This window comes from Lissotriton vulgaris, chromosome 10 (genome assembly GCF_964263255.1).
Source record: "Lissotriton vulgaris chromosome 10, aLisVul1.2, whole genome shotgun sequence".
NCBI lineage: Eukaryota > Metazoa > Chordata > Amphibia > Caudata > Salamandridae > Lissotriton > Lissotriton vulgaris.
In genome coordinates this window covers 56,306,047-56,319,248 of record NC_141698.1, presented here as the reverse complement: position 1 = coordinate 56,319,248, position 13,202 = coordinate 56,306,047, and the positions used below count along the sequence as shown (strand labels likewise).

The 13,202-nt window shown below is 43.3% G+C and overlaps 1 protein-coding gene across 1 annotated transcript in view; it reads right to left on the bottom strand.

Annotated features, from left to right (window-relative positions):
* Nucleotides 1–13,202, bottom strand: part of EARS2 (glutamyl-tRNA synthetase 2, mitochondrial) — a 48,560-nt gene that overhangs the window by 17,261 nt on the left and 18,097 nt on the right. Inside the window, exons 4-6 of the mRNA XM_086940437.1 lie at nucleotides 10,575–11,047; nucleotides 8,255–8,363; nucleotides 6,171–6,324 (exon numbers count right to left, since the gene is read on the bottom strand). Coding sequence (XP_086796563.1) covers nucleotides 6,171–6,324; nucleotides 8,255–8,363; nucleotides 10,575–11,047 — 736 coding nt within the window. The remainder of the gene's footprint in view (nucleotides 1–6,170; nucleotides 6,325–8,254; nucleotides 8,364–10,574; nucleotides 11,048–13,202) is intronic.

Genomic DNA, 13,202 nt, shown 5'->3' with positions numbered 1-13,202 from the left:
TATAAAAGGCATTGTCATTTCCAATGCCAATAGCTTAAACTTGCGTAAATGCAGACCTGTCGCATTGTAAATGCTTGTTTAATCTGTTTTTAGGACAAGACATGAAAGTTCCTTGTGTGCTTTTCCAGCTAAACGAAGCTGAAACAACATAGTTCTTTACACCTAGTGACAAGGGCCTAAGACATAGCTGGGTCCACGTGGGCCGTTCCTGCTCCCACTGCCTGACTTTGCGTTACCTATTCACAGGGACATTACCATACGTGGAGAAGTGTGGCTCAATGGTTAGAAGCGGCAGACCTTGATGCGGAGCTCTGGCCCGGGACCAGGGTTCGATTCCCGCCTCGGCGGGTCTCGAGCTCAAAAACTCCTTGGACCTGATATTCTCGCCTCAGTGCCTAATCTAATCATGGGTCCCACGCTGCGACTCTGGGCAATAGCTTGCTTAATCTCCACGTCGGCCCCAGCAGCGCAGGGGATGCCTGGCTTCGCCTTGGGGGTGCCCAGGAGTGGACACCTCACATGGAAAGCCAGGAAGGGTTCCTCTGCGGTATGAATACAGCGCTACGAGGCCTGAGGGTAGAAGTGCGCTATATAAATACAATTCATTTCATTTCATTTCATTACGTGTCATCTTTGACGCAACTGTTTCGACAGGCAAGCACTGCATTCAGTTAACATTTGCTTTAAATTGGGAGTAAATGGAAACAGGCTATAGTTTTACTGAATAATGCTCCATAATAAAAAAATCTATTAATTGGAGCGCTTGTTGTTAGTGCATTTTTTGAGATACATATATGATCGTGCAGTGGTCAGCCCTGGATAATGCTCGAACTGTTTTTTGTCACATTTAACCTGCACTTCTACTAATATGCTGGTTGCGCTGGATGTATGTGCGGGCCATTTTGAGAGTGAATTAATAAACATAACCAACATTTGTTCACATGGCGTTGAGTGTTCAGATCAATAATATACCAAGTTAATTCAAGTCTGTATCTCGAAACTAATATATATAAGTATATATATATATATATATATATATATATATATATATATATATATATACACACACACACATATATATATATATATATATATATATATATAAATATATATATATATATATATATATACATACACACACACACACACACACACCCCACCCCACCACCACCCGCCCCAAAAAATCCCACCCGCACCCCCCCAGCAGAAGTGAGAAGAGTCAGTGTACACACTTTATGGGTAAAGCAGCCCTGCTTACCAATCCAAAAAAAATCACAAGAACTTGTCAGGGGAACAAAATGCGTTAAAGCGAGAATTCTGCATCATGCCAGGTACAGTAACGCAGATGAGGTCACGAACCACCCATAGGCAGTGCCAGTAAAATGCCAGGGTGGACGGAGGGCTTGCTTTAGCCAGGAAGCCACTACTAGCGTTTGGAGCAGGATGGATGTACCCTACCAGCCTGCGCTCCATTGAGGATTCAGTATTTACACCAGCGATCCACGCAACGACTGTTTGTGTATGTCCGGCAGTCAGCGCGGCCGTACAGTGAATGACATATCCCTCCAACTCCCCCTCCGCACCAAAGAGACTTTAATCCACTTCAAACTGGACAGTGCTGTTCCCCGTGGTTGCTCCCTCCAGACATAAAAGAGCCACAGCCTTGAAGTAAAGAGCTGGAAACTGAAGTCTGGAACAGGAATGGACCCTCCCCAGGCAGCGCCTCGGGGATCATAGAGCGCTGTAATAATACCGTAGCGCGTAGGGGATGTCACTAGTGTATCTCACCCCACACTGCAGATTAAGCCCAGGACCCCTCTTCAGCAAGAGCCCACACTGTCGGAGTTTAAGAGCATGTCTCTCCCCCCCTCGAGGGGCGCTAGCTGTGCACGCAGGACAGCCGGCAGTTCGCAGAGTAGGGAGGGGTCCTCCATTCCAGCACTGTGAAAGGTGGCTTGCGGGTCTCCCTCCCTCTCTCTCCTACCATCCTGAATGAGAACACAGTGGATGTGTGCGTATGCCTTTAGGCTGTCAGAAAGCTGCCTGCTGTCTAATCTAATGTGCATACTTCAAAAACAGTTCAAATAAGTGATGTCACAATGTTGAAGCACTGTATATATGTATGTTGCGAGAACGTGACTAAATGCACAACCAGTGCAGGTGCATGCATGCGCCTGCGGGAGGAGTCAGTCATGTACATAACATCAGATAATATGTATGGGTCAGTACAATAGAGGAGGAACAACATGACCAAATTGTGCACACGAGGTTCACGTCACTTCCTGCATACAAACAGTCCACCACTGTGGAAGTTATTTATTCACGGGCACAAGGCAGATTTTGTTTCAAGCAAAAAAAAAAAAAAGAGGCTCAGACCGGTACTACAAGGAACATAAACGGTGATTTTAGTGGGAAGGAAATCGACATATCACCTGCTTCGCGCCGTGTTTATGTAGCAGCATCTGTATGCAACTCCACGGTTTAAGTAACTGAGGCAGACAGGAAGTGCATGACTGACGGACTCAACACGTCACGTGTAAGCATTTAAACACTCCCTGAATAGTCATAGAGGCCTGACAAGACATCAGCAATGCAAACGATACTAAGGGGTATTTTGTATAAATCCACACAGATCACGCCCCCTTGTTGACCCCATGTAGCCTTCTTGTGGCAGGGAATCGTCACTCAGCTCTTTCACGTCCTGCGGCCCCATACACTTGTCGGTTTCGCTTGTCATGGCGCCCTCACCCATCGGAACAGAAGCACTTCAACAACAGCTTCGGGATACGCATGTATTTGACTGTAGAGCAACAGAGCAGAACGGCTTCAGCTTTGGGCTTCGAAGCTAGGGAACCTGGTTCGAATCTCGGCACCGACGCTCATTTATCCTGTGTTTCTGGGCACATCACGTAATCTGTGCCTAAAAATGAACGTGCCCGCTTGTAAAGGAACTGGTGCTCACGTAATGGGCTATGACACTTTCCCACCGAGTAACTATATACAACAGCAGCAACAAAAAAAAACAGCACCGCCTCTCCCCTACCTCCTCCACCGCAGAGGAACGCGCAGGAATGACTGCAAAAATGCGCAAAAAAAAAAAAGGGGGCGGAAACAGCTACTGAATCCCTCCCCTCCAGGACTCCGTGACCGGGCTTCATGGGTGCCATAGCAATTTTTCAGGAAATCGCCTTGCGACACCGTAAGTCAGGTAACGGAGTCCTCAAAAGGAGGGATCACAGCGGGACAAATCATCCAAACAGGGGCATTGTCCAATGGCAGGCCTCTGTTTCACAAGGCCGGCCAATGGCAGAAGGGGAGTGGTTTCATGCCCCTTCTTGTTTGCAAGAACTCTTGCCTGCAGCAGCGCATGCGCTGCAACGCAGGCTTCGACCTAAAAACTATCAAGAGATCACAGATAACCCATGATCACTGGCATTCCTTCTAGGGAGCATACTTCACCCATATAAAGACAACTTCATTGCCTGCCAATTCTCTTTAAATCCATAGTCAAGATTGTTCATAAGTGTCCCAAAAACTACTGGCCCAAATATTCAGAGTGCATGCTTGTACACTCAATCTTTCTTCAGACTGCAAATTCTTGATTTCTTTCCCTAGAATCCAGCGAGCTTCTTTTGGTGGAGGAGCATTTTCTTATATCACCGCAGAAGAATGGAATCTGATGCATGTTGAACTGTAAAGCCGAGCATCATCAGTCCGGTTTAAAAGAGAACTAAAAACTTTTTCATTCAAGACTGCTTTTGACACTTAGAGGCCCTGTGAATTAATTATCTAATGCGGAGAAGCTCCATCATTCAGTTGCTTTATAAATAACCTAAATAAATAAATAAGCTGTAGGATTTTATTTTGCGGACGTATTTTAGTTGTATGGGTTTTATGAAAAGTATCACTCTGTGGGTCATGACAGTTTCTTTTGAGTGGTAATACACAGTTTGACAAATGCCCGAGAACGCTAGCAATACAATGTGTTGGAAAGGCAGAGAAAAAAACACAGCTTTGGAAAGGTTTTCTAGAATTTTGGTCTGGAGATAAAACCAAAAACAGGTTATATTGACATATGATATAATCAAACCTTGTTCAGATGGGGGTTACATCATGAATTTGCTGGATTTGTTGCACTTGGTGAATATAGTGTCTCAGTAATGTTGTTTCTGTTTCCCTTTCATTTGCCAACTTCTTTGTGCCTTGCTTTGAGTGCTTCCTCTGGTCAGAGACATCATGATTGTTAGATCCCACTAACTGGCAATCATTGGGTGAATAAGTCACAGTGAAAACATTCAAACTATGTTTCTTTATTAATCCCTTGTCCTCCATGCTCAATTACCTGTCACAGTGTCCCTACAAAAAGGGACTATCTGGGCAGGCAGAGATCGGGCACGAGAGTTGAAGAAGGCTGCAAAGGCTTGTCACGTGAAACTTACCACGCTCACAGATCGTCTCACCATAAAGGCTGCATACAAGACATTTCTTGGTGTCCTCCGCTACGGGCAGTATAGCACCCAGAACTTCACCCACATACCACTCACCATACATCCATCCCCACCCAATACAACAGTCATCTTCTTTTGTAAATGTAAATGTACAGGGATTTATATAGCGCAAATCACCAACAGGTTTCTAAGCGCTTGCTTAGGGAACCCGTCCTGGTATTCCCCTGTGAGATAACCCCGGCAGGGTATCCACAAGGTGAAAGCCAGGCATCCCGCCGCGAGGGGCCGTTGTGGAGATTAAGCAAGCTATTGCCCAGAGTCACAGAGTCTGAACCCGTGAATCGAATAGGCACCGGAGCGAGAATTGTCGAGTCAATGGACATTTTAGGACTCAAGACCCCGCCGACCCGGGAATTGAACCCTGGTCCCGGGCTGACCTCTGCTTCCAGGTCTGCCTCCTCTAACCAGTGAGCCACACTTCTCCACATGACACACATTCTGAACTTCTCCGGAATCCAGACATCATACACAATGCGTTTAACTTGAATGCACACTTCAGCACAAAAACATAGATCACACCCACATCAGCATACATTTTAAGTCATCCTCATCCACTCGGGCTACAATAGCACAACAAAGAACCACAGTTGCAGCCTGGCCCACAGAAATTATCCCAGACTCCCATGCTTCATTTGAGCCAGTGGATTCCGGTGCTCGGCACCGGCACTTACTCATCAACACTGGCGCTTGTCATGAGCCTCAGTTACGGACACATTTATTTATGGTAGGCACGGGGAGATTACATTATTTGCCCAGAATCACAGGATGTTGAACCGACACCGAGACGCGAACCAGGTTACCGATCTCAGAAGTCAGCAGCTCTGGCCATTACGCCGCAACTTCCCTCCACTTTCAACAGGAGAAATGGGCTGGTGCAAGCTGCCTCCTGACAGGACCCCTGGCACTTATTTTGTTTACAAATTAGCCACTGCCAGACTGGCTCTTGCCAGTGCAACTTCCATAGTATTCACCTTGAGACATGTATGCCCTTCAAATAACACATTACCAAGTAAACCAAAACTGCTCCCTACCACCTCTCCTTCTGGAAAGAGTGAAACATTTGCTACCTCAGTCCAATCCTGATCCTTTCTCACATGCACGGACACAAGACTCTACTCAGTACACTCCCCCACAAATGCATCCTACAAGTTGCAGCACGTCTCAAATGCTTGATAAAAATGTACCACATTCCCCAAACACTAAAGGAACTGCATCAGTTCCTGCTTCAACTCCACATCATCATCACCACCTACATCATGTACAATGCCACCATAAATGCCAGTGCTGCCTATGAAAATAATCACCTCAGGTGGACAATGAGAAACTACACACCGAGACATCACCAGACTGAAAATAAAGAAATGAAAAACTGAAAAGAAGGCAGGACAGGACTTTTCCATGAACACATCTAGAAGGTGAGCAAAATCCCCATCAATATCATAACTTCTCCTACTCTTCCAAAACTCAGAAAGGAACTATAAAGACACACTTCTTCAGAGATCATCTTCCTATGGTTAGGAAACCACTTCTCAATGAACAATGTGCCTTTTCGAAAATGATCATGGTGGAGATCAGGATTTACAACCCCTGTTCAGTGCTCCGCTGCACTTTCCAAACAGCATTAAATTGTACTCAAATACAAATCCCCTCCACGGTACATACCTTCCTGAGAAGCAGGACGCGTTCAATGTAATCAGTCTCCAACACCTCTCGGTCGGTAATGCGGTCACTGTACGCCTTCTCCACTTCGGTCCTCAGTACTGAGCACAGCTCTACGCGCAGACCTGGATTAGAGATCCGACGAGTCAAATGAATCCTAAGGACACCAGAAAAAAAGTCTACAGTTTCTTTCTACACATATTGAGAAGGAAGGATGGGCTGTACAAGATGAGTCCCCTCTTCAATGAAGGTCAAACATCAGCAGTCAGACACTTTCACTGCCATCAAACACCCTCATGTCAGACAATTGGTTCAGAAGGAGCCCTACAAAGGACAGTCCCAACACTAAACCTTATCATTTGGTAGACCGTAACGACAACACAAAGACTCACCGGACAAAGAGGGCATGTAAAGGTCAACTTGTGCATGGACACTGCTAGAACAAGTCAATGGAACAAAAGCAGGCATTCACATGCCCAGGGAAAAACAGAAAAATGGCAGTGTTTGCCTACTGTGGGCAGGCAAATGAATTTGGGAAAACACTTGGGGTTAATGTGGTTGTGGGGAACATGGACGTGTGGTTAATGTTAAACTTGAAGATTAGATATCAGACAATTATAATTGGGTCATTCAAAATAACACTTGCATTACCTACTGCATGACTGAAAGACCTTGCTTGGGAAACAGCATAACCCTAACTGAATCTGCTTTATTTATCGGCATATAGGACTTGTTCACGAACAGAGACCAGAATGAGCAGCTAAAGTATCATCCTGGAAGTCTTTCTGTATGCTCAGTGCTAGTGGCAGGAGTTCTACCTTAAAACCCAGTAAATGTATGCCTGGGTTTGATCAGCTCATCACCCACTCCACTTCCAGAACCCAAGTCATACTCCAACTCCAGAATTATTAGGCTTCCTGAAACACTAAAACCTCTACTCAAAATAAGGAAATTTCACTGGCAACATGTTCGCACATTAAGGGTCATCCATTCTTTAAACACATTTCATAGAAAGAGGGCGTGACTGGGGGGATGCTAGAAAAAAAAGGCGAGATATAGAAACCCACCGACATTTGCTTCCAGGCAAACGCTATCATAACAATGATTCACAGACCATGAGCCAATTTCTTTTACCAGCCCCACTCCCAGATCACCACGTAGAACCATCACAGTTTGAATACTGGGAACTTTGTGCCCACCTCCCACAACACGGCTTGTTTTTTAAATATATATTCAATTTGTTAACTGTGGTATGCAAACACGCTACCTCTGTGTGAATTTTATAGACTGTGAATAGAGCTTTCCCACCATTTCAAAGGAGGCGTGTGCTTCATTTTTCCACTATCAGAAAAACTCCTTGTTTAACTATATGCTAGTGGAGACCAAAACACCGCCTTATTATTTTGCTGAAAATCGTAATCATTCTGCCCCTCTTGGACAAATCCAGGATTGCTCTGAACAGTGCTTTCAAAGAAGGATTTTACAAAAAGTGTTGTCCTCCGGGAAATGAAATCAGACACATTTTTATGAGTGGGCGAGTATTATTTTTATTTGATGCAAGGGGGTTCATGGTGTTAGAGGTTCTCCAAAAATATATTTTCTTTAATTAAACCAAATTCCCCCATCGTCAGAGTGTGAGAATCTCCATTACCTGAAAAAGATCTGATAGGGCTCGGCTTGGACTTGGCATTTGACTCTGACCACAACAGTACACCGGTTCAGAAAAAAAGCGAGTAAACCGATTGAATAATTAGCCAATGTCTTTCCTTTTCCTAAAGCTCTTTTACTTGTCTGGCCAAAATACCAACCAAAAGAAAAAAAGACGAACTGATAACCCTTGCATATAGGTCACATGAGAGGAACACTGCACCTCGAAGACCCGGCTTTTAATGGTAGGCAATCTCCTGGGGCACCCATGTAAAGAAATTGCCAGCTGTGCTGAGTGAGTATACTCAATCTTATCTATGGCACTGGATGGTGATCACTCGTAGGCAAACACCCCTGACCTGGCTGAAAAAGGACCATATTGTGAGCGAAGACACCAAAGTTTTCACACAGCATCACACAGCCAGACTTGTTTCACTGACCTGTTAAATTCTGGCAGCTTCTCCAAATCCAGAAGGGCCGAGTGGCTCATAATCCTACTCACATCAAACTGCTGGATGAGCTTCTCTAATGTTCGACCCATCTGGTTCTCTGTGAAGAAAAGTAGCTTTATTTACACATAGATATATAACCTCCGTCTGCCTCCCAAACCACTCTTTTAAAGATCTCTGTGGAAAAACGCTCCCTTCACTCCCCTCCCCAAGCACCACTTGCACTAGTGCCCGAGGAATTAGAAGTTGAGTGAAGGAGACCGATATCTGGATTGTGCTATAGATTTATCATAACTTTTTTTATCACGCAACCCAATCCGGATTGAGACAACGAGTAATGCTCAATGGACTCCAGGGAAAACATATACACAGCACTACAAGTGAGTCGGAATGTTGCAGCACCAGGCATTACTATTATTCCCTTGGATCAGCAACACAATTAAGCTCTTGGAATAACACAAAGCACCAAGATCATGCAAAAACAATTCCCTAGACTTCCACGAAAAACGACAACACGCTGCCATCATGCAAATGGATCGACAGAACAAAGCAGTGACCTCAAGCAGCTTGAGCGAGGGCCTACAAACTACTATTACTACTCATCTACATCGCAAAGGCACATGAAATTGTTTTAACCACACAATTATCCTTCTATCCGATATTCTGTAACCTTGTAAGTGGCATACAGCCCTCTGTCTGCCCAGGAGGAGGGACAAAATATTCTCTAATGAATATCTATCAAGAGCTTTGTCCTCCTGCAACCTGTGCACTGATATTTCCTAATATCCATACAGCACTCAAGACCATAGAACAAAACGTGTGCTATGCTACCATTTCGCCAGCAGCCTTACATCGGGTGTTATTACATCGTAAGGTAGGGATTCCATCCATTATGCCAGGAGTTTTTTTACATCGCAGGTAAGTCATTACATTAATGTTTAGACATACTTGAAAATATATATGAGAAATTGAGTTAAATGTAAAATATTCAAAATAATTTCAAATAAAGAGAATTTAATATTAATCAAATAGCAAATAGGTTAATAGGTTCAACACCCTCCTCTAGCCGGAAGCGGGTGGCATAAGGCAATCCCTGGGATAACTTCTCCTGCACCTGTGAAGGAGTCAAGTGTCTGCAGCGGTTGTCATACCTATGTAAAGATACATTTTTAAGATCATTCAGGTATTAAGATTTTAATTAACTTTAATTGATAAAAATAACCGAAGTTAAAGTAAACTGATTATCAATTGAAATGTAAAATAATGCTATTAATTAAATCCAAAGTACATGTTCAAGATAATTAATTTGAAAATGTTATTTTTAAATATTGAGGAAGAATTGAAAACATGTTTGGGATGCTATTAAGGTTCGTTGCCTTCTTCCTAGTAAGGAGAATCGTACATTAACTGATTTTTAATTTGTAACGCAAGAAGTTAAATATATGGCATCTTGTTAGTCTTTTAGTGGATCGTGTTAATTTTTGGTAATACAATGGACTGGAATTGTGCTGACAAGAAGTTTTCTAAAATGACAGTGACGAAAGATTGCACCATTACATACATGTACAACAATTGCGGTTTGGAATGGGCCCACTTGGGTAATACTAATGTGATTATAGACTGAATTAAGTAGACATCTGATTTAACTTTCACCTGAATATATTGGCCCGATGGGGTCATACCTATGAAGGTTAATGAATGAATATATGGCAGTTTGTGTAAAATAAGTTAAACAGATCCTGAATCAATATTTAGGATATCAGGTCAACAAAAACTAAGATGATTTTCTGGAAAGAATTGAGGGGGCAATATAATGTGGATGAAAATGCACTTCAGGAATTCCACTCCACCATGGGGCTCTGTATGCACTTTGGGCAGAACAAAAGGGACTGCTGTCAAGCTATGGAAAATAAAATGCTGTGTCAATGACACACTTCGTCCTTAGGTGGAACACTAAGCTATCAACAGACCTTTCCAAAAGCAAATACATTCCTGGTCGGAGGGCTCTAGAATGAATTACCAAAGGAAATTTAGGATTGGAACAATTGTTGAATGCATGTTATAAACTCTATAAAATCATAGTAATTTAACAAGGCTTTTCTACAATGCTGCGAAATAATTGCCAATAACTGAGTTGTTGCACAATGCTGGTATTGTTGATAGGTGAAGTGCTGAGACACTAACAGAGAATGGCACTGTACAAAAGTGCCTTTTTCAATAAATAAAATAAAACAAACATGGGGGCCTACAGCACAGCTGACCACTGTCACTTGTCGACCCTTTTATGTGCACCTCTTAGTACTTCTAGTACCTGTGAAACCAGAGCCAGAGTTTGTGATGATATCAATTAATGCTTCAGGAAGGTAACCACTTTTGACAAAGTGTTCCAAGAAAATGTCCCCCTGTCGCTTAGAGAGTTTGCTGCCATCTTTATTTAGTAGTAGTGGAAGGTGTGCATACTCAGGAGGCCGCCAGTCGAATGCCTTGTACATTAGAAGATGCTTTGAGGTGGAAACCAACCACTCTGCCCCACGCAAGACGTGGCTAATGCCCATGGCGTGGTCATCCACCACGTTTGCCAAATGATAGGTGGGAAAACCATCTCCCTTTAGAATGACGGGGTCACCCTCCACAACAGCCACTTCATGCTTAGTCCAGCCACAGACAAGATCCTGGAAGGGTTCAACACCCTCCTCCAGCCGGAAGCGGGTGGCATACGGCAATCCCTGGGATAACTTCTCCTGCACCTGTGAAGTAGTCAGGTGTCTGCAGCGATTGTCATACCTGTGTAGCAGAGCAAAGGAGTAGGTTAGCAACAACATAGTCCCAAACATAGCAGAGACATAACGTGGAATACAATCAATGATCATATCCTAGCCTGCAGCAGAGAAACATGGGTTAACACACAATGGCCACATCAGTGTATGCTGCCGAAATGAGACGTAATGCAACAATTGAAACATTGCAAGCAGAGCACTGGCATGATACATCTAGATTTAGCACACAATGGTCACCATGATGCGACACACGACAATTAAACAGGTCACATTACGGTGTAAACAGGAGTGACATGACTTACGAAGAAGATTAGCACAGGTGTCTGGCCACTCAATTGTAGGTTTACATTACAATCCTTAAAGCTTATTAGGCAAATGATGGTGTTAAGGTTATCACTATCAAACACAATGTAACATGTGGACTAATGTAGGGAAATAGACAGTTAACACTTAGGCTGTAAAGCAGCCTGCACAATAGAGAGGAGGTCATTTTGCCACCCTCTACAAATCAGCAATGTTCGATGTGCCCTATTAGTACACAGGTCGCTTTGCAAACTGCATCCCCAGACTGGTAGGACCGGTGCTACATCTGTAAATGTCCTAGCGATCTCCATTCCTCGTGCCTCTACAGACACAGCCAGCGACAAAATACACTGCCCTCTCAGCTTGGGAACAGCAATGTTGTTCCTGTTTAAAATTCTTGTTTTACTTACTCATGCCTTCCCTGAGAGTATTTGATTTTTACAGGATGGTGTGTTTCTGTAGTTTTTGCATGCATCATGTTACTCATGCATAGTATGAAAAGAGTCACTACTATCTAGCTGTACGAGTTCAGGTGCGTGTGAGCCACGGTTCAGAGCTGTGGAGTTCAGCTGAATACAGTGCACTTTTTTCACAGGGTCGGTCAGTGGGTAATAAAGGGCATCGCTCATCCAATCGTTGGCCTTTCGGTTGAGTGCACACAGCAACGGCCAAGTGTGCTAACTGTAATTGTGATTCAATGCAAAAGTATGAGAAGGAGGTGTACAGCTGTCAAAAAATTGACAGGGCAAAAGTTAAAGAACACGCAGTGCCTGTATGTGAGTGTGTACACACTAAGAGAAGGAGATGCAATGAAGTGAGTGCAGGAGAAAGTGAGGAGGTGGCTGAAGAGGAAACAGGCGAGTTGTGAAATATGCAGATGGAGTGTTTCAGAAAGAGAGGAGGAGAAAAAGAGCGTAAATGTCTAACAAAGAGACAGCAGAAGAGTGTTGTGTGAATAAGAGAAGAGGAGTGATTGAGACACTTCAAAGACCTTGCCACAACCACAGACCATAGTAATGTTTAATTCACAGCCTGCCTCAAAATGTTTATATATATATATATATATATATATATATATATATATATATATATATATATATATATATATATATATATATTATTATTATTTTTTTTTTACATGAAGACACACACACACACACACACACAATCTTCATTGTCACCTGTTGTGGGCACCCTAGCAGTTTTATCCATGGTTCCTTGTGTACATAGAGATGCCACTGCCTGCCACTGAAGCTATAGCACCTACAGGATATAAGCTCTAACCTCGAAGAGATAGCAAAGGAGGGTGAGAACTTGCTGTAGTAATTGGTAAGTCTTTTTTGTGAAAACGTTTGCCAATCATTGATAGCACAGGAAAACGGCAGAGGACCAGGACAGAGAAGTAGGCAATGTGTGGCCACGGCAAAAAAACAGCAGTAATGCACCAGCAGACACAAAATCAAAACAGAGGCAAGCTCCCCTGATGGGTAGTGCCACTCGGATGCTGTAGGAAGCTGGCTTTTTATATAGTGGCCCAAAATGAGGTACACTGTGTAAAGTGTCCAGGCAAACCCTAATTGCTTACAGAGGTACAAATGATAACCTGAATACTCTATTTTGTGGTACTCTGGGCAAGCATTTAGGCTTCTCAGAGGGTAAGTCCTAAGCATTTATTGTACACAAAAAGGCAATAAGTGAGACACACATTCAATAAAGAAATCATACACCAATGTATAAAAATAACACAGACTTTTAGATGAATTTAGATACCAAGATCATCGGATTCAGGTAAGTACGTTTCAAGATATGAATTTTTATAGGCTTCAAAAGTTCGCACAGTGCAATTTCTGGAACGGCAA